Here is a 22,586-nt window from a genome sequence, read left to right as displayed (position 1 = left end):
TTGTTAATTTATGTAAATCTTAGGTGCCCACATAGTGTTGCATACTGAACTCCCCTTTGAAACACAAAACATCCTCTTGTCTGTGTCATTACTTCTCCTTTCTCATCAAAGCAAAAACAATAATTTGAGCCAACATGAAATAGTTTTTACCCTTCTGTTGTCTTGTCATCTTGTTTAAAGTGACGTTGAAGGAAACATGACAAGTTAGCAGGTGTATACCATGTATGTGACGTTTGTGGTTTCAATTTGATTTATATCTTGTCAGAAGTCATCTCCATTTGTCCTAGTATCTGCACTCCTGTCACTCTGAAGCATACAGCGTCATATAAAGTAAAACTGACATGGCAGCAGTCCAATGGACAGCCTAAACTTTGGATTGCATTTGATGCATGCACTGAGATTTGAGCATTTAATATCTTTTTTTTTTCCTTCTTGTTTAACAACGTTTGAATGCTGAGCAGTAAATTGAAACATTTCAGCACATTCAGTTTGACCCAAACCCAGTGTGTCAGATGCAGTCCAGGCATCTGACACTCCCCGTGTCAAACTCCAGCATAGATGATGTGCAGAATTTGCTGAGGAGGCAGCTTTGTGCTGGACTGGGGGATTCCACTCTGGACACTGATAACAGGAAGAAGCAGCGTGTTGTCGGTGATGTGAGAATACCGTCTTGATAACAGAGGCAGTCAGCTCTGTAAAGTGCCCCCTCAGTTTCCCCAGGTCCTCCCCCTCCAGGGCTGTCCTCTGATACAACTCTGCCCGATCTGCACTTGAATATATCTTGACATCTGCACTTTTAACTGTCCTCGGGGCAGTGTTTTGTAGTTTCACACAGATGGCTAAAAATAGCCCGCAAGATACTCCAGCAGGGGACGCACAGCTGAGAGGGGCACTTGTGTGTGTGTGCGTTTGTGTGTATGTGTGTGTTTGTTTGTGTGCATGCGCGCAAAGCATTTGCTCCTGCTCTCACTAGTGAGTGAGTTTGTGTTTATGTGCATATCTGGATACAGCTGTGTTTGTGATAGATACTTGTGATATATTTTTCTTAAAGTGCCTGAAGTGTAAAAAAGAAGACGACAGCAAAGCAAATAATGACCCTTCTGATTGAATCAATCCACTTTTTGAACCTGGTGATCCTTTGATCAGAAAACAACAAAGCACTGACGTAAAAGAGGGCTTTGACACCATGAACCATGACAGGGAATGCCAAGTTCAGTCAATCAATAAAACCAAACCATGGAAATCATTAACACAGAAAGGAAAGTAGGTCCGTTATTACAGTGTGAAACTATGATGGCTCAATAGAGAGCATACCTCCGCCAAGGCCCAACGGCCCCTTATTAAACCATATTTAAATTCACTCGAACCAGATTTTTCACACAGAATGCGTCTCTCTTTTGCATAATCCTGATGATGCATAAAACTTATTTCAGTCTGTTCCGGTCGCATTCTCATCACAACATCTTGACAACTGAGAGAAACACCATGTGTGTTTATGCCCTGTTTAACCTCCTCAGTCTGTCACATCTCTTCTATGTGAAACTGTATATAGAAATTTGTGGTGAGCGGTTCCCACAGCTATACTGACACTGACCGAAATCTCAGATTAGTTTGATGAGAGCTGTAGAAGCATAAGGGTCCACAATAAATTGTGATGAGCTACACACCAACTAATCTGTAGTTTAAGGTTGTGTTTGGTAAATTACAGAGAAACTGCTTAAGAATTGAGGTTGTTATGGAAGTTGTCAGTTGTAATTGCAAGGAAAGGAAAGAGTGAAGGAGGGAGTAGGTGGTTGTAGGTGGATGACAGGTTCATCCTAGATGTAAAAAGCTATCATACAAACACTCGTTCTCAATAATATAAGCACACACCTTTTCCTGCCCTGGATGTGTTACGTTGCATTACTGTCAGGTCAAGGAATTCAACGAGTATTTTTAGAATTCCATAATTACAAAACAGTAGATAAGAAAATGCTAGCTTCTGTTTTTCTTTGTTTGTGTCTAGACATCAGTTTGGAAAGCTCAGCGTTATCTTCATGACAACATGTTCTGATAAGAAGTAAGTGTGTCAGGTGTATTGAGGCGTTAAAAGGGCAAATTCAGGTCAGACTCCACCATGAAGTGAAAGTTCACTTATTTAGATAACCGAAATTGTAGCTCATCTCTTTAGATTTTTAGATAAAAGTAGGAGGTGTGTGACTTTTTAATGTGTTTTATATGTAGGTATCTGATGTACTTTGTGTAATTTGCTGTGCTTGCTAATTAATTTGTAACATACTCAAGCCAAGCTAGCGTTCTTTTCCAATTTTGATAAAGACAACTCAGATTATTCTCAAAATAACTGATAATTCAACTTAAAGTGGGAAGGAAGGAATGATAAAAGAATAAAAGTGTGAGAGAAAAAAACTGTGAGTGAGAGTCACCGAGAGGAAGATGGAAATTGAATGATTGAGGGAGGTTAGGGGAAAGAAAAACTGGTCATTCAGGCAGGAGCAGAAAGGACGGGGAGGCAGGATGAATGAGATGTGGCTGAGCTGCTGGGTGTGGAGGAGAAGAGATGAGGATGGGAAGTTGGAGCAAAACTTTCTGGACAGAGGACAGAGCCATGCAGGGAAGAAAAGATGAAATTAGTTATGAAGAAAGATTCTGCAGGTCAATGAGCAGGAACAAGAAGAAGAGTTGGGGAAAAATTAAGTGAAGGAAGAATTATTAACATGTAATTATGGAATACAGGATTTATTACTTCATATCTGAATTATCTGCATTATTTACTTACTCATATTGTGATTCTTCTTTTCAGTTGATTGTTAAACTCTGCCCACACACTGTGCACAAACTCTATGGGCTCTCTGCAGTTTGTGTTTGCGGTCACTCAGTTATGCAGAATAATTGCAAGTTATTTGGATCATCTTGTACAAAGTGAAAAATATGAACGGACATTTACATAAATAGCACATTGTTGATGGTCCCAAATATGACAAATTACCACTCTAATTTAAAATGTATTCTGTCTGTTCCACTCCATTTATTTCCCTTAAACTGGAGGGTCATAAATAAAAAGGGCTGTCATACCTGTATAGTGATGTAGACACCTTTGAATCTAAATTTGCAGTCAGCAGTTCTGCCTCACAGTAACTATTTAATTTTAAATCCAATTTTGGAGTGCAGAAATAGAAAAAAACGTGTAACGTCTTTCAAAAGCTTCTGACTAATTTGCAGATCTCTGTAAAGCTCACGTTATAATGTTATCATTGTAGAGCCTGTGTCAGGCCATAGTTGTTAATGTAATGGATTGCATTATATTGTAAGGTCATCTAACGTACGTGGCAGTAGAAGTATTTTCAAGCCACAGAAGTTGTAATTTATTTCCTAGTGTACTTCACTGTTTGTTAGTTCATGCATCCAAACAGCATGCTGTTGTGTGACAGTGCTGAAAGTCAGCCAAAAGTTACTTTGACTTTGTCACCCGCTCAGATTCTCTGCAGTTCTCTGTGTGATTCTATTAGACAGAGACACAAGGCAGGCTCTCCTCAGATCTCTTTATACAGATTCATTTCTGCTCTCATCCAGGGCGAGAGCAGTGCCGACCGTGGAATACATTACTGCAAGTAAAGCTACTTAGAACTGCACCATAATACCAGATATTGCCTTCCGAGTGTGTGTTTGTGTTTTAATGTGAAGATGGAAGAGAAGGATTTCAGTGTGCTTGTTTATGTTTGATTGGAATATGCTTATATGCACTTTGTCACTAAGAAATCGAAGCTCTTGTGTAAGAGTCAATACTATGGAGACACAGAGGATGTGACAGGAATCATGGCAGCTCAGTGTGTGTGTGTGTGTGTGTGTGTGTGTGTGTGTGTGTGTGTGTGTGTGTGTGTGTGTGTGTGTGTGTGTGTGTGTGTGTGTGTGTGTGTGATATATGCTGCCTGGGAGTGTAACCTTAGGAGAGTCCCTGAGTCACTGCCTTCAGAACAGTTCTCATCATCTCCACTGGACACTGGCTCTATCACTATAATTGCTGCAGTGAAGGCAAAACACACGTCATGGAATTCAATATATATGTGTATTTTATTAAGCTGCTATACTCTATGGAAATGTATGTGTATGTGTCAGCCGGATTGTCAACTCATTTTCCATAACCCTACTGCTCTGTACATAGCCTTATGGTAATACCCCCCCCAATCCATCCTCCTTCTCTTCCATTGCCCCATTTATTGCCTTCACTCCTGCCTCTGTCTCCTTTTATCCACTGTCTTATTGTCGCTCTGTCCCACCCCCTCCCTCTCTTTACCCAGGTACTGTCACTGGGTGCAGATGTGTTGCCAGAGTACAAGCTCCAAGCTCCTCGCATCCACAAGTGGACAGTGTTGCACTACAGCCCCTTCAAGGCCGTGTGGGACTGGCTCATCCTGCTGCTGGTCATCTACACCGCCATCCTGACACCCTACTCCGCCGCATTCCTCCTCAATGACCAGGTGGGGTCCATATAGGGACAGAATCTTTTCTGGCTTTTGTCTGCAATGTGAATGGGTACAATCAGAATTCACTCCCAGGTCAAATGACTCTACATGGGTTTTAATTGGCTCTCCGATCACCAGTTATGGAAACATTGCACTGTAATTTGGCAAGACAGCAAGGTGCGAGAGTGCCTGAGTTTTCAGTGTTCGTCATGTCGAATATTACGCACCGGGGAAGAAAAGAAAGGCAAACTCGTCTACTGGCAATGGAAAAGGAGTCAATCACCATTTTTAGCCAGTTAGCCATGTATAACTGCTAATTTTGGTTTAAAAGAGGTATAAGTTATCATCACAATGAAAAATTATTTTGACACACTTATATTGTAAAGTACATACTGTGCAGTACAGCATCAACAATACTTTAGGCATCAACGTTTTGTTACCACAGCAAATAAACAGAGCAGAACAGAAACTCCTGCTGTGAGCTGCTTGAAAAACAGTGATAAACAGGGCAATAGTTTGCACGGAGGATTTTCATGGTGCTAAAAATTCTGAATAAATAAGTGGAGATGAAGAGTATCTCTCAGGACAACGTTTCTAGTACTGAATGTCCTGGGTTTTTTTCATAGTTTATCTACTTATTGTACGTATGCAAATTATCTTTAAACCCTTAATGCTAATCTATTTGAGAGAGGTAGTCTCACAGAACTGTTCTCCTGTCTTCCTCTATTTTCTCTAACCATTCTGAATCTTCCTCTCCTCTCCTCTCCTCTCCTCTCCTCTCCTCTCCTCTCCTCACAGGAAGAGGTTGCTATGCAGAGTTGTGGTTACTCCTGCTCTCCTCTCAACGTGGTGGACCTAATGGTGGATATCATGTTCATCATTGACATCCTCATCAATTTCAGGTCTGACATTAAGGCCTTCTTCCTACCTGGCATTAATGCCTTGTCTACACTGCTGCGGATAGTTTTTTGAATGGATATTTTCCCTTCCGTTGAAAAAAATCTCAAAAAGACTCAAAAACAACTTTCCAACAAGCATGCCCGCCCACTAGGTGGTGATAGAGTCTTAATTGCTGATCTGTCAAATACCAGATGTGGTGCAGTGATGCTAAATTTAGCTGCAAATTTGTAAATTAACCTAGCAGTGCTAACCAAACGTAAAGAAGCAGGTTGTGGAGAAAACTCACACAGACAGGGAGAACATGCACTCTAAGGCGATAAGGCTAATCACTACACAACTGTCCCACCCTGAATTACGATTTTACCAATTTAATAAAATGGAAGAATATGGCCTGAAATGCATCCCAGACCACATCGGAATGTGATTGGATCAAACTAAAACGGGGTTAGTGATTGGATCTCGAATGTGTCCTCAATGCATCTTGGGAGCATTCACACCTAAAATTAGAGCTGTGCACTTGTGATTGGATCACTCGAGACAAACGATATTACCAAGAGACATGAATAAATCTAGTAGTTGTAGCAACAGTATTAGCTGTAGTAGAAGCAACTGCAGGATAAACTGTGGTATTAGCATTAGTAGAGACTGTTATAGTTATTGAAATAAAGTGGTACAATCTAGTAATCCCAGTGGTGTCAAAAGTGTTATAATGACAACCATTAACCTTCAGGCTCTCTTCCTATCAGGACAACTTATGTGAACGTTAATGATGAAGTGGTGAGTCACCCTGTGCGTATCGCTGTCCACTACTTCAAAGGCTGGTTCCTCATCGACATGGTGGCCGCTATTCCCTTTGACCTGCTCATCTATCGCAACGGAGAGGAGGTACGTCAAGATGGAGGGAGAGAATGTTGGCTGTTTGTGCACTACATGAGGGAAAGAGCAAAGACAGGTGTCAGATGGAGGGATACAGAGAACAACAGAGAAATGTAAAGGGAAAGGGAAACAGGGAGGTGGTGGGATGGGAATTACGAGGCAGAAAGAGAGAGGCAGAGGTGGTTTAATTTTTGTTTTATCATTTAATTGTCTCCATGGGGAAGCTGATTTGCAGTCAGCTGTGGTGGAGCATCAAAATAAAACATGTCTGCCTTACATCACAAAGGGCAGTGTACAAAAGGCTAATGAAACAATTAGTAGATTAAGCAAGTGGTAGTTTTAAGAAAAAATAACAGTTTTGATAATCAATTCATTTATAAGGCATTAATGAATCAAAAAGAATAGCTTCTCTGATGAGAGGGTTCTTCCATTCATTGAACATCATTGTTTTGGAGTAATGATTGGACAGATTGGAAGTTCTTACGTTTGTGAAGTGATGGAGGTGGTTGAAGAATTTAAGGAAGAGGAGGTTGGTGTCTCGAGGAAGAGCGAGGGGACTGAGTGGCTGAGTGGGTTGCATGGTAGGTTGTTGTGAAGTCCTCTGAGGATACATCCCACATAATGAGGATGAAAACCACTGAGACTAAGTTTGATAGAATTACTCCATGCAGCAACTCAACTAAGGGCAATTATATTGACTGATTAAGTGGTGCTTGAAATGCATATATAATGGGAAGCATGTACGTGATAAAATATTAATAGCAATTAAGCCACACGCCAAAACAAAAATGATAAATTTCCAACATTCAAGTAGTGCCTGGGGAAAGCTTTGCCAAGGTTCACTTCATTGATGCTGTCGGGGAGAAGCCGCTGAGCCAAGAAAGTGGAGATTTTCCTCAGCAGAAAACCATTATTTACTGTGAGGACACACAGAGCAGGACTGGGCTCTGTACCAGCGCAGTAATCGGCCTGTTATTTATTTGTTGTATGGACATGGAGGGGGCCAGCTGAATACAAGTTGAAAGGAAAGGGAAGTGACAGCCCACAGTAATGAATAGGAGTCAGGATGTACCTCCTTCACAGCAGTGACGGCTGCAGCTGCACAACCTGAGTGTAAATGTGTGACAGGATGACAGCAGGTGGGAACGCTGAACCAAGGGGCTTTGTTTCCTCTATCTCTACCTTTCTCTGTCTCTCCCACGCCCATCAGACCACCACTCTGATTGGTCTGCTGAAGACTGCTCGCCTCCTGCGCTTGGTCCGTGTAGCCAGGAAGCTGGATCGCTACTCGGAGTACGGCGCAGCTGTCCTGTTCCTCCTCATGTGCACCTTCGCCCTCATCGCTCACTGGCTGGCCTGCATCTGGTACAATGTCATAATGAGTCAGATGAGATATGCACAGGAATAATGTGTGAATGATATACAATACAATCATGTTGCAACTGTTGCTTTCCCAGGTATGCCATCGGTAGTGTGGAGAGAAATGGTTCAATTGGCTGGCTCCACACACTGGGGGACCAACTGGGAAAACACTACAATGACTCCATCCCAGGTACTGAACAGACAAACAGGGTAGTTCTAATTCTGGTTAAAAAACAGTAGAGATTCTATACTGTTTCATTTCATTCTAAGCTATCAAAAGTTTCAGTGTGTAGAATTTATGGAGATCTATTGTCAGGAATGGAATGGTATTTTCAAAGTTATGGTTTCATTTGTGCATAGTCACTTGAATATAAGAACTGTTTTGTTTTTGTACCTTTAATAAAAAAGACATTATAATCAGTATTAAATACAGACATTTTGAATTCAATTGTGGAATGATCCTTTGTTGCTGCTCTGTCATTCTGGTGAGCATTGGACCTTTTCTGTTTAACTTCTGTAAACATCAGGTACTGGACCTTCTATCAAAGACAAGTACGTCACGGCCCTGTACTTCACCTTCAGCAGTCTGACCAGTGTGGGGTTTGGAAATGTTTCCCCAAACACCAACTCTGAGAAGATCTTCTCCATCTGTGTCATGCTCATAGGATGTAAGTAATAATATTCTCATGTGAGTGTCTGTCTTTTGCATAAGAAGTAGGCTCTTGTGGCAAAAGACACATAAATTGTGTAAAATGCAGTTTACATTCTGTAAATCTGTATCTTACCCACGATTGGTTAAAAAAAACTTTAAAATTAGAGAAACTAGCAGTTGCTGCATGTTAATAAACCCCGGTCCCCTTTTTATAAAAGTATGAAACATAATTCGTTATAATAGTAACACAACATGTATAAATTGATCTTTATAACTACTTGTTTATAACAACTTGTTAATTTTCCTTAGACTGTTTTTTATCTCACTGAATTTCACTCAGACAAATACACAATAACATAATGTGGGTGTAGTAGTTCTTAATGCAACTGTGTGTTACTCAACATACAGGCCACTCTCTAATGTTCTGTATTGTCTTTGACGCACACACACTTATTATAGAAATGTTCACTTTCCACCCAGCTTCTCTGGAACTAATCTAGATGAAAAGCCGTGTCTGTCCCCTCCTGGCGTGTGTCTTGCAGTTCTCCCAGGTCCGCCACACTATTGGATTAAAGAGAGTGAGAGAGATTATTTAACTGCTAACTGCTTCACTAATCCACTCACCGGGCTCTGATCTTGTGCACCGTCTCCACGCTGCTGTGACTCCTGCAGCTAGATGCAACCATGCCCTCCCTCACAGCGTGAAATCAGTGTTTTTGATGAATCGTCTACTTCAGCTCTTGTTGAACTTTTCTGCTGACTTTAATCAGGACAACAGGGATGACTTCACAAACATAGCCCTAATTAGAGTGTGCTGTTTTTTGCTTTTGTATCACAGTTGTTTTTTCCATGTATTATTCTTTCATTCTGAAAACACTCAAATATTATTCAATAAAATCCACCTTTTATTTGGCTGAAATTTGTCATCATTAAGGTTTGTCCTTATGAAAAAATGAAAAATGTAGTTGCACTGGAACAAAGCTAAAATCAAAGGCACGTATTAAACAATGCCATTTTCAGTTTTTTATTTTTGTCCGCAGTCCTCATCCTCCTCCAGACAGTTTGGCATTTGCTTGGCCAGAAAATGACTTGACACCTGAAATATTCCCATTAACTACTATATTAAATTGTCCTAAAATGGAAAGTGCACTATGAAATCGCAGTGAGCATTAAAACATTAACATTAACATAAACTGTGTCCTTTATGACACACATACAGTACTCAAACACACACACACACACACAGAGCTGTTTCAGTGGATGATGCAGACAGTGATGGGAGCTGACAGAGGTTGAGAGGTTAACAGGATCCAACATGACAACAGGACGAGACAGTGAGGCTCAGGATGGACGCAACAAAACACTGTCCTCTACAGACAGACCTATTGTCTACAAAGGACACAGCCTGTCACATGTAATGATACACAATCCATGTCAACATGCCAAACTTGTCCATTTAACAAATATCAACAGGACATCACGTTCACAATTTTCTTTCAAATATGTGTCTACACACTGAACTTGTTATTGGATGTTTTATTTCTTCCACCTGTTTATACATGAAGAGAGCCCGGTAAACTTAATTTCAATGAAAGCCACAGGAAACAAATCCTGTCCCAGTCCCTGTACTGTGTAAAACTGTATTCTAGAGTTTCAGTTAAAGCTAATGTGCATCTTCAGTGTGAGTTTAACAAATAGCACTGTCCATAGAAAAAAAAGAGTTTCACACGAAGAATTATAATCCTTTGGTGATAATCACGACATTTGTCTATTTCATCAAGTGTGTACTGTGTCCTTAAGTGTGAAATGTGCTTTTTATGACTTCACCAACAGCTTTACTTTGCCAAGTTACAATGGAGGGGTTGTAACACAGTGTTATTTTACAACAAAAAATCTGAAACTGTTTTCCAATATCTTCAGGACCCATTTCTGAGTTGTCTCTGTCAGTGACTGAGCAGAGGATAATGAACTATCTTAACTGTTTGGATGCAGCACATCAGGCCGTTTGGTTTAGAGGATAATACATATCACACATAATGTAGTCAAGTCAGTTTTATATACATAGCCTAAAATCATAAATTCCATAATTTCTTCATAGGGCTTACAATCTGCAAAGCACACAACTCTCTAACCTTAGATTCTTGGTTTGATTCTTTGGTTTCTATTTAAAAATTGCAAAAAAAGAGATATGTTTTTACAGTAGCTGGCCTTCTGGAAAAATTCAGAGCAGCTAGGTTATCTCTTTGTTAGAGTCATGACTGTAAATGAAGTGTCACCTTTTCAAAGCAACTAGATTGATCTTTGATGCGTCTCAGTGAATTCTTAGAAAGATACTTATAATTTATACATCTGTACTTACAAAATGGAAATCTGTCATATTTTCTTTCCCTGTCAGAGTTTCATCTATTTAGTCTTTTATTCTTTGTTGTATTGTTGCCTTTCTTAATTTACAGTATTTGTATCAAACACATCAATACTCTTAAGAAAAGTATTGATCATTAAATAATGATCAATGTGGATATTGTGGCGTCATTTCAAACAAATCTACGTTTAGAGACGTCAGCTGAGCCTGTGAAAGAGAGAGACAGTGTGTGTGTGTTCCATTACCTTTTTTATGTTCTGGGACTATCATACAGAAGCTACACAATTCATTTATAGTAATCAACCACTAATAGTGATGAATTCGGCCCAGGACAAACGTGATCACTATAAGTTGTTTCCACTGTCTAGAAAAGACGACTGCCTCACAATTCTCAATGCATGAAAAATCCTGAAAACTTGATAACATGATTATTATCAGATGAACGCAGTCAGGCATATTTGTGTTTCAAGTGCCACTTACTCTCTACTAACATTTATATTGTTCTCTCCCTTCTGACCTGGTTACCGTGTTTCCTCCCTTGACATACTTCCAAACTTGAACTCATGTCTTACATCCTCCTCTTCTCTGACCTCCAGCTCTGATGTACGCCAGCATCTTTGGGAATGTGTCAGCCATCATCCAGCGACTGTACTCTGGGACGGCCCGCTACCACACCCAGATGCTAAGAGTCAGGGAGTTCATCCGTTTCCACCAGATCCCCAACCCGCTCAGGCAGAGGCTGGAGGAGTATTTCCAACACGCCTGGTCCTACACCAATGGCATTGACATGAATGCTGTGAGTACACATCCTCATACACCCTGTCCTGTGTGTGCACACCTAGTCTGCTCATGTTCATGAATGTTTGGTGCGAATGAATACACACATGTACACAAAGGCTAGTGGAGTATTTTGAGCCTGCGTTGTACGTTAATAGGGTGATTGGAAGACTTTGTGTCAGCATGCATGGTCCGACACCATCAGAGAAAATAGGAATCATACTGATGTGAGTATCATAAATAATATTCACACACACACACACACACACACACACACACACACATTCCAGATATGCAAATGTAAACAATATTTATTTAAACACACACGCTTGTACAAATCAATAGGTTAGAGTTTTTGCAACATGCATGATGGCCAATACATTCTTTCCCAACACACACACACATGCACACACGCACAAATACACACATGCACACACACACAGATACCTATGCACAACGTGAGTCAGATCTCTCACATAATCACACTATGCATGCACACATACACACACACACGCACAGACAGACTGAAAGAGTGCTTTACAGGGTTGTCAACCTCAGCCTGAACTCTCTGAGTCACAGTGTATAGGATGGTGCTGCACGCACACATGCATTGCAATCATAAATCATACATCATACATCCACTGGTTTAAACAATGCATGAGTCAGTGGATGTCATCTGTCTTATCATCATTCATTACAGATTGTGTGAATTATAAACGAAATACATGTCTCTATATCAATAAATGTTCCCGGAGCCATTATCTCACAAATCGATTCAGGACTACTTGTATTTTCACAGCTATATTTTTCACTGCACTGTAAACTGTTTAAAAAATGTCAGCTCAGAAATGCTCTTTGCTTAAAATATATTTGCTTATAGCATCAGCATGTCTTTCGGGCCAGCAAATAACACCACATTTTTTTCTGTGAAACCTTACAGAAGCTCAGAGGAAGTGTGAGGAAGACCCAATCCAAGCACATTATTCCATCACTGAAACCCTGTTTCATTTCAGTGTAATAACTCATTGAAGTAGAGAGGAAACAGATTTAATGTGCATCCATGGGAAAGTGCACTCCAATGTCAGCATCGTCACCTTCCTTCATTATGTGATGTAGCTCTCTTCAAGGCCCAGTGAAGTGCAGTGTGGTGAGCAGGCTGAATTAGAGAAAATTCACAGTAATCAGAGGAAACCCCGTCTGTCTGCACGACAGATTCTAAAGCCTCTTTCATTCACAAAGATTGAGAGAATAATAATGCAGCACGGACAAAAAAGCACAAGCCAGTGTTTTGATTCATGTGTTGTAGAACTCTGTTTTCTGAATTCCAAACATTGAACCCTCAGCCTTTGGGAGAAGCCCATACTACATTCCCAGAGAGTCCTCACCAGGCTCCCATACTCCAACTGGTTGTTTAAACACACGTGACTTACAACTCAGTTCTGAGTCTGAAAATATTATTAACATTACCATTATAGGCTTACATTTGTATCTGTTGTCCCTATACCTGGTTGCCACAGTAAACCTGAAATGTTTAATGAATTAAATAATTTAGAATGACCTATCACATAGGGATAGCTCTTAATGCAGGATACTTTCTAAGAAAGCACTCTGCTATCTTTTTGTCCGTTAACCTGTACTCCTTAAACACAACTAAGAGTCTGTAGCAGTTCTCAGGCTACTTGTAAGAAATACTCCCCTCACATATTGGCACTGAGAAGTGTAAAAATCATTTTTATTCGTGGTGAAACTGTAGCGGGTCAGAGGATGTCAGCTGAGGATGTGGTTGTGGTCTGAGTGATTGGATCTCAGGACACACTGAAGACACATTTGCCTTCAGACCTCTACTCAGCGCTCAACACTTGTGATCAGGTGACTCATGATGGATGTGAATATCAGGTCAGAACGGGGTCGATGAAAAGTTAGGGGATCAATTCATCACAGTCAAGCCCAGATTTGAGGATATTTCACTAGAAAACACAAGGATAACAGAAGTCATTAAGATAAATCATCAGTCAGTAGATGTTAAAATATGTCAAAGGAGGAAAGAGAAGACATTTAGGGTTTTTCCACAAGTTCGGGTTGGTCCAACTCTCACCAGTCTCCTGCTCTTACCTCAGCAGCTGGCCTGGAGACTAGAGAGAAATCTTTGTTCAGAAAGTCACTCTGTGTTAAGATTTTTTTGTTTTATAGCCTCAGTCTAAAATCTCTGTGGTTTGAGGTTTATTTTTAATACTCTGTTTTTGTTTATAATTTCAGACACAAGTCATCTTTTATTGTTTATTGTTTATTGTTTCGACCAAAGCAGAACTTCAATGTGTGAAGTTACACAAATTTCAACCGTTTTGTGCTGTCACATTAAAAGATTTTCCACTGGGAAACCAGTGGGATGCATTTATTTTGAAGAAGTTGTAGAAATGCAGTGTAGTTGTCACAAGTTGGCGGTAACCTTACTGTGTGGCGCAGTGGAAAAACACTTGCAAAGAGCAACTGGGACTAATGTCCTTACAGTGGAAAAACCCAGTTTGATCCACGGGAATCACCTGAGGAAAAGTCAGGAGATCATCATAGTCGCTGGGGTTCATCTTATTCTGCACCAAATTTCATTGATATCCATATAACTGTTGTCAAGATATTTCAAGATTAATGCCAAAAGTGCCAACCTATTTGTGAGAGTAAAGCTGCTTTCAGGCATCCACTGAACTCTGGAAATCCTCCGGACTTGGGGCTGTATGTGTGAGCGCAAATGTCAGAGTGAGAGCCTCTGGAGTTTCTGCGGACTTTCTCCAACAGGCTCCCTAATAAAATCCACAGAAACTTCTAACATGCGACAGATGCAAACATGAAAAAAACACAAACATGTATAAATATCTCAGGATGAAAAAGTAGAGCCGTAATTGCCGAAGACACAGCAGAATTAATACGTTACATCCGGATTATTTGTGGCTGTTGTGAACGCATCTGATTGGAGAACCTCCTGCTGCGTTGTTCATGTGTGAAAGGAAACTTCTGGAGAAAGTCCAGACCCAATTCTCCAGAGTTCCTCTTGAGGTCATGTCTGAAAACGGCTTAATAGAAATATCAGGGGACCCTCTAATTGGTCGGATGTCTGTAAAAACTTATTTATCTCAGTCCCCTCAGTCTCGATGGAAGTGACGGACCTTTTGCTTGGCTTAAAAAAATATTATCTTGTTCTTTGATACTCTCCCTTATTATTAAAACCCTTCACGACTAAAATAGTTTAAAGCCAAGACCTTGGCACTTACAGCTGGCAGTTAACCATATGAAAAGTATAATGCTATACATAGAGTGTGCCTGTATATTTTGTTACAGCTATATAGTGGAGTGGTTTAAGTGTCCCCCTGGCCATAAAAAAGGCAAAATACACCCATAAAAACATTTCTGTTCCACACTAAGCAAAATGTTTACCCACTTAAAAAACTATAGAAGAGTCCACACTAATATATCATCACAGCAAACATTTATTTAAAACAATAACAGTGCATCCTCGTAAGTCAGCAGTTAAGGATCTGCTAAATGCTCCATTAAACTGGAGGCGAGAGAACACCTGATACAGTTGGTCTATGAAATGTGACTTCAGCACATTTTGGACTTGCACCACACAAATCAACAAAATGGCTGTTTTGTATGTGTACAGGGAGTAACGGTGGACTATTGTTAAAATTCACCAAAAAATATTATGTTTACAGGTTATAGAGATTTTCTTTTTATTAATTTCCAATTTATTTGATGTGTTCTTGTGTTGGACTTCAAAACAGACTCATTTTATATGGTTTGTTAAATTTTAAGAGAGGCAAAGAGGTAATAGTGAAAGAGAAGTTAGATCAATTACTATTGGGATAAAAAAAAGTAAAGATGTGGAGAGAAGAAGAAATGAGGCTTGAAAAGTGGAAAGAGCACAGACACAAAAGATGAAAGAGAGACATGGAGCATGTCCGTTAGAGATAAGAGAAGGCGTCCCACTGAAGGCTGGAATGAAGAAAGCAGCTTGAAGCGAGGGACACAGTGTGGTGTTGTAAGTAGTGTGATGTTGTGTGCAGTCAGCCAGAGAGTTAGAAGAGCTGGGACTTTCCAATGGCTGCAGTGAACTCATTAAAACTGCACCAGCTCTTCATGTTAATTACACTCACAATGGGCCTCCTCCCTGTAAAACCCCTCTGAAATATACAGTTTCAAATCATTTTCCTGTGAAGCTCTAAAAAATCAATACGCAGGCCCCTTTTGAGAGCGAGGATCCCAGGCCGCTGAGGCTCGTCTTCTAAAAATGTAGAAAATGTAATATAAATCATGACTTTTTGATGATTACAACCACCATCTTCTGATAAATGTAAAGGCTATTAAGTCGTGTCACGTTAATTTATGAAATGGTGTAATAACATTGAAAGGCTAATGTCCCAAGAGTCTTCACCAAAAGGAATGAAGGCAATAAAGACAGGAAAGGCTTCACTTGTTAAACCATCCACCATCTGTGACATTTATTTGACATTAGCTTTATGTACTGGACTTAATGCACCACTCAGCTGTTAATTACTTGTATCAATACTGATGTAACTTTTCTCTATCAATTCATACGCTTTCCTTTTCCTTCCCCCTCTCCTTCCCTCATTTCCTCCTGTTTCCTCCTCTGTTACCTCTTCCCATCCATTCTATCCTCTACTTTCTCTCACATCCTGTCCTCTTCCTCTTATGTCGTCCACTTCTTCTTTTTCCCTCTTTCCTTCCTTGCTCGTGTCTTCTCCTTCTCTCTGCTCCCTCATTCCTTGGCTCCCTCCCCCCCAGGTGCTGAAAGGTTTCCCCGAGTGTCTCCAGGCAGATATCTGCCTCCATCTGAACCGGACCTTGCTGCAGAACTGTAAGGCTTTTAAAGGCTCCACCAAGGGCTGCCTCAGGGCGCTGGCCATGAAGTTCAAGACCACCCACGCGCCTCCTGGTGACACGCTGGTCCACGCCGGGGACGTCCTCACCGCACTCTACTTTATATCCAGGGGATCCATAGAGATACTGAGAGGAGATGTGGTGGTAGCCATCTTGGGTAATTAAAAAGCGTTTACAGCTTTCAGTTCTTCTCCGTGTTTTACTGAGTGCATTACCATCTAACCCCTGTCCCCCGGAGGTTTTTAGTAAATGAATTAGTCTGAAGTGAAATGACAACATCTGGAAATATTTCTCTCTTGAAAGTTTTTCCGTCCAAGTTTTGTATTTTAATTAGAAGATTGTAAAAAAAATGTCATCATTTAACTTCAGTCTGTAGATTTACTTCATCGCAGGTCGTGAGTCGCAGTTGAGCCCTGCAGCAACACTGGCATCCATGGACTTCTTAGTAAGACAGGCACTTTAATTTTGTAGCACTAGCTCTCCACAGCTTTATAGCCTCCAGCATTAATTACCTTCATAAGAGTACAAACTGTTAAGGCACCAGTTGTGCTGCCTTTCTAATGAATTGTATTTGCTGGTATCGCCATCTACTGGTGAGCACATGGTGTTACTCCAAATAGTGAAGTGTTTCTTCAGACCTGCTGCACCTGCATGTGGTATTTTAGAGAGTACACCCTTTGCTTCCTTCCAGAAGTTTCTCCCTTCTGTGCAGATGATCTCTGGAGCTCAACCACAGTGAGCATCAGGTTCTTGGTCACTTCCTTTACCAATCCCAGAACCATAATCTGGCTATAGCCTACTACAGTTCTGTACCTCGACACGGTCCTGTCTCGGAGATCTGCAGGCAGATCCTGAGCTTAGATTCTGCTCTGACGTCCACTGTCAGCTGACACGTTTCGCTTTGCTTTCTTTTCTCTTTCACCAGGGAAAAATGACATCTTTGGCGAGCCCATCAACCTGTATTCCCGGCCGGGTAAATCCAACGCTGATGTGAGGGCTCTAACCTACTGCGACCTCCATAAAATCTTCAGAGAAGATGTTCTGGAGGTGCTGGACATGTATCCTGAGTTTGGAGACAACTTCTGGAACAACTTGGAAATCACCTTTAACCTCCGAGATGTGAGTTCACAAATTCAAGCTAGCTCTAGAGGTTGTAGAGGAGTGATGCAGATTGAGACAGACAACCTGAAACCTTTTTAGCTGTTCTGACCATTTGGACGGTTGTTCAATTGTTAAAGCTCTGTTGGTAACAGTCTCAATTGTCCTTGTTCTAAATGCATGTCAAGTCCCTTAATCTTTATCCCTCCATTGTTTCTTTTAATGACCATTTAATGTTGGTAATTTCTCTTTTCAGACCAACATGATCCCAGGCTCTCCAAGCAGTGGTGACTCAAACTGTGCGGGATTCAACAAATTACGGAGACGCAAGTTATCATTCCGACGACGTACAGAAAAAGGTAGTCAATGCTCAATAGCTCATACTTTGCTGAGTGCATTTGTTAAATTGTCATATTTATATTGATAAATTATCCGACTCTTGGAATGAAATAGAACTTCAGTAAATTTCAGGTGATGATTAACTTTGTCCATGCCAATGGTTTTCTTGGCAATGCTCCTGTATTAGTCATCATCCAGCTGGACTGACCAATCTCTCTCTTTTATTTTCTTCTCTTCTGTCTAGACGATGCAGATGCTGGAGAAATTAAAAAGTCCCATAAGTCTGTGAGACGAAGACATAGGGAGGCAGCTAACAACCATAAACAGGGGGAGGCGCCTCAGAGGACGTGGGAGGCACATCGGAACTCAGTGTCGTCTCACTCCAGTGGTGATGAGGTACAACTCTTTTTAACCTGAAAACATATTTTTATTCTCCTACTTGTCATTCTTGCCCCCTATTAGCCAGATGCAAAATAAACCTTGAACATTAAAAACTGATTTTGATACCAAGGTTTGCATCGTCTTACAGGGGGAGGAGTCTGTTGTGACGGGCCTCGCCCCTCCTCCTGAAGTTCTGGGTAACCCACAGGCTCAGGCCCCGCCCCTGAACTTCAAAGAGAACTCTGAGGCTGATGGAGACCCCAAGACTGGGAACACCTGCAATGCCCTGTCAGGTAAAATAGATTCAAATAGTTTATCTTTATCTGTGTCAATCAAACAGTAATACCTGTTTCCTTTTCATGCAAGCACACTCTCATTCTGTCCTCCTCGCTCACAGGTGCTTTCTCAGGCGTGTCCAACATCTTTAGTTTCTGGGGGGAGAGTCGGGGGGGCGGTCAATACCAAGAGGTTCCCAGCTGTAGCCTGGCCTCCCCGCCGACAATCAACACGCCGATAAACAGCCTGAGCCGCCAGCAACGCAACCAGCTGGACACACGACTGGACATGCTGCAGAAACAACTTTGCAGGTACAAAGTTATTTCAATCAGCGGAGACTTCCTTTGACGATTGAACGAAAAGTATCGCCATGCACTCGATACCAGGCAAAAATCTAAACAATAAATCCCATTTACTTCAACACACACTCCTAATAGAAAATACTATTAACATTATAAAAGAGAACGGTGGAATGTAGGAAAATTGCATTCTGGCATCGACTTGGTACAGAAATATCGGTTCTCGTCTGGTGTTATTTTGTGTTTTTTTGGATCAATCACTTGTTATAGAAAGACAACAATGAAGTCAGTGTTGAGACACAGCTGCACTTTCTATCATCCGTCAGGAAAAGATTGTGTTGTCTTAACCTAGCTGCCTCTGAACAGAGTGTCTGCTCTTCATCACAGTTGAAGAAAATAGTTTTTCCGCCCCTGTAGCCTTTACCTGGACAAGGCTCCTTTGTCAGGTCTTGTAGAGATCACAGTCTGTGTGTGTCTGTGCAGGGGCGTAGCTGTAAGGCGGGCTGCGCCTCCAGCTGAATGCTCCGAGGTTTAATGCATGACTGACTGGATGCTTCTGGATAGGATGTGTGTGAGCTGACTGAAAGTCTGTGTGAAGAACTATGGATGGGGTGTAGTGGTGTGTGTATGGGGAGAACTCATTAGTACTCAAAATATTTATATATATGGTGAGGTCAGAAGGTTAGCAGAGTCCTAATTATCTGTATGTGAACCTCAGAGAGGATCCAGCAGTAAAACCTACACCTCCTATACAGAGAACTACACATGTATCTGTATCCAAAGTGTGAGTACAGACCAAAATGCTGGTTTACTAAAATGATCAAATAAAACTTTGTTGACTCCTGTGGGGAAAATAGATTTTTAGAGCACAATTTATACAACGACATTTAGTATATTACTATAAGTACAATATTAGAATAATATTATTATATATATTATAATATTACTATAATATATAGAATAAGTCGGTCTTATTTCCAAATGGAATGGTGAATGGATTTCATTTATATAGTGTTTTTTTAGTCTTATCAACCATTCAAAGCCTTTTACAGTACAAGTCACCCATTCACACACACAATCATACAGCACCTCTACCACACATCATTCACACTCTGATGGAACAGTTAGACTAATGACATTTTACGCACAAACTTCACAGTCATATTTGGGGGAGATGGTTACTATGGTAACTATAGTACCATAGTACTGTTTGTATACACATTATACAAACCAACTTCCTTGTTCACTGATCGTGTCATTAAGACAGCTTGAATGTCTTTAATGACACAAATAAAATATATTGATTGATCAAATGAAAATAATCTTCCGTGTAGTAATGAACAGTTGGTCATGCTGTGTGCAGGTTGGAGAGTCGCATGTCAACAGACATCGGAGCCATCATGCAGCTGCTGCAGAGACAGATGGCTCTGGTTCCTCCTGCTTACAGCGCTGTCTCCACACCACCTCAGGTGATAATAACACACTCATACACACACATGTAGAAGCATCATGCTTGATGTCACAGGGTTCAAGTCCTTGGGTGACACTTTATCAGCAGGAGGCAGGAAGAAACACAGTTCTGCATTATTATTAATAGTGACTGACTCAGGCTGTGGTATTGTCTCCTCTGCAGGCCTCGCCTTACCCTGGTCCAGGTCCAGAGCCAGGCCCAGGAGAGAGGCTGGTTCAGCCTGTTACACCACTGGAGACAGACACTCTGGCTTCTTTATCACAGGTGAGGGAAAAATAAGGTTTGTCTTTGCATATTTCACTTCGTCCTGGCGTTAATACATTTGGCTTTATTCTGTGGAGCTCAGTTTTTGAATGATGTCATTGGTGAATATCATGGTGGCTGAGACCTCTCACACAAACACATTAATGGACAACATGAATGCAAAAGTGACAACACAACTAGAAAAGCCACAACACGAACAGTCATTTAAAATGTGACGCTTGTCTAGTTGTGGTGTTACGGTACAGGTGATTTGCAGAACTGAAAAGAAGAATGCACTTGTAACCACAACACCTCACATAGACAAGCATCACATTGTTTATATCGACTGGCTTGACTGGGTTATTTACAAACGAAGGCTCACTTGATCACAATCAGTAGCTCTGCTCATTTCAATGTCAACATCCGTTGCTCACTTCCTGTATTGTTGTGTTTCCATTGTGTGGCTTTTGTAGTTGATTTGTCACTTGTCACTTGTCATTTGTCATTTGTCATTTGAGTTTTCAGTTAATGCGCTTGTGTTAGACTTCTGGGACACTGCAGAATATATATTACAAACACTAAATTATACAGACAAGTAAGCACAGCCTATATAATTATTAATTAAGTGGCATGTTTTTCGGATAAGAATTTACACACATTTTCCCAAATGCATGTATTCTTCATATTATACTAGTATATATGAACTATAATGACTTATATCTGGAGATCTCCAATGTCATGAACATAGATTTACATATTAACCAACTGTTATAACAACAATGGTCTTTTTCTTGTTTTCTCAGGCACAAAGAAGTGAAAGTTTGATTTAAAAATCGATTTTAGATTTTTCTTGTAAACTACAGTTCACAGAACCACAATAAACAAATAGCATCATCACAGTTGTTCCCTCTCACCTTCCCTGCAGCTCTTGGATTCCCAGGACTTTGAGGAGTTCCCGGCCAAGCCTGTCGACCCTCTGCAGGCCCAGGAATCTTCTCTGATCAATACGAGCCAGGGTCATCTCACTCCCTCCAGACTCGACAGCCTGGGGCAGCATCTGGAGCTGGAGCTGGAGCTGGGCCTGGGGACTGGGGCTGCGATAGTTTCAGGCCCAGCAACAGGCTCAAGTTTAGAGTTGGAGTTAGGGAGCAGAGCGGCAGTGGGCTCAAGCTTAGGAGCAGCGTTAGACTTTGGCTCAGAGATGTGTGTTGTGTCCGGGATTGGGCTGGCGACTGGTTCAGGAGCGTCTCCTCTGGATCCTGAAACTCAAAGGAGGCTGTCCCTCCAAGAACTGCAGACGCCACTGGACTCAAGGACACCACAAAGACACAGCTCCGACCCCGGGGGGAGCTAAGGAAGCGGTGAAGGGTGGGGGGAGAGTGGGGTGGAGGGAGGGATACACGTTGAGAATGAATACGTGTGATGTTTGTATCCTGCAGTACCTCCTGTTTCCAGCGGTTCTTGTGACACTTTGGAGATCAGGAGGCACCTGCTGTTCCTCCATCAAAACCCTTTAGGTCACCATCAATCTCTCAAGTAGGGACACACAGCTCAGAAAGGGTGTTTGTGTGTGCGTGTGTGTGTGTGTGTGTGTGTGTGTGTGTGTGTGTGTGTGTGTGTGTGTGTGTGCGTGCACGTGCGTGTGTGGGTGTGTGTGTGTGTGTCCCTGCCCACCCCCAACCCCTTTAATGAAACATCTGGAGCTTTGTGAACTTCACAACAACACAACCTTTAACCAAAACCACGACAGAGCGGAGAAGAGCTCTGCCTCTTAACGAACACTGTCCAGGTCGATGTGGTCCGGACGTCTCAGTCACCCTGAGGGTGACACAACTGCTGACCTGTAGAAGAATCCCTTTACTGCTGTATCCAGTGTTGGATGACTTACAAGAACAAGCAACATCGGACAGAGTAACGACGAAACAAGTAGCCATTTACGTCTTGCACTGAAAATCCTATTGATATAATGATTATTAAAATCTATATGTCCGTGGCGCTTCCGATAATCTCACAAACTGGTTGATAAATTGTAGTGTTAGCTGGCCTAACAGGAAACCTGCTGTCCCATTCTGTCATTGGTTCCTTCACGCTGATGCCCTGCCCCAAGAGGCGGAGCTGCCGCCTTCCCAAGAGCACACTGGATTGGCTAGTTTGCACCTCAGGGGTGGGAACTGGAGGGTTAAAAGCCATGAATTTT

The 22,586-nt window shown here is 41.4% G+C and overlaps 1 protein-coding gene across 1 annotated transcript in view; it reads left to right on the top strand.

Annotated features, from left to right (window-relative positions):
- The window catches only part of kcnh2b (potassium voltage-gated channel, subfamily H (eag-related), member 2b), a 200,317-nt gene extending 178,572 nt beyond the window's left edge, over positions 1-21,745 (top strand). Inside the window, exons 7-22 of the mRNA XM_035143130.2 lie at positions 4,296-4,475; positions 5,259-5,362; positions 6,107-6,245; positions 7,447-7,601; positions 7,694-7,788; positions 8,126-8,266; positions 11,209-11,408; positions 16,187-16,439; positions 17,208-17,401; positions 17,637-17,739; positions 17,964-18,115; positions 18,249-18,393; positions 18,498-18,687; positions 20,039-20,144; positions 20,309-20,410; positions 21,315-21,745. Of these exons, the coding sequence (XP_034999021.1) occupies positions 4,296-4,475; positions 5,259-5,362; positions 6,107-6,245; positions 7,447-7,601; positions 7,694-7,788; positions 8,126-8,266; positions 11,209-11,408; positions 16,187-16,439; positions 17,208-17,401; positions 17,637-17,739; positions 17,964-18,115; positions 18,249-18,393; positions 18,498-18,687; positions 20,039-20,144; positions 20,309-20,410; positions 21,315-21,743 (2,688 nt within the window). The 3' untranslated portion in view covers positions 21,744-21,745. The remainder of the gene's footprint in view (positions 1-4,295; positions 4,476-5,258; positions 5,363-6,106; positions 6,246-7,446; positions 7,602-7,693; positions 7,789-8,125; positions 8,267-11,208; positions 11,409-16,186; positions 16,440-17,207; positions 17,402-17,636; positions 17,740-17,963; positions 18,116-18,248; positions 18,394-18,497; positions 18,688-20,038; positions 20,145-20,308; positions 20,411-21,314) is intronic.
- Positions 21,746-22,586: the final 841 nt, after the last annotated feature.

This window comes from Hippoglossus stenolepis, chromosome 19 (genome assembly GCF_022539355.2).
Source record: "Hippoglossus stenolepis isolate QCI-W04-F060 chromosome 19, HSTE1.2, whole genome shotgun sequence".
Lineage (NCBI taxonomy): Eukaryota > Metazoa > Chordata > Actinopteri > Pleuronectiformes > Pleuronectidae > Hippoglossus > Hippoglossus stenolepis.
Note: the sequence above shows the minus strand (reverse complement) of the source record. Positions and strands in the feature narration are given on the sequence as shown.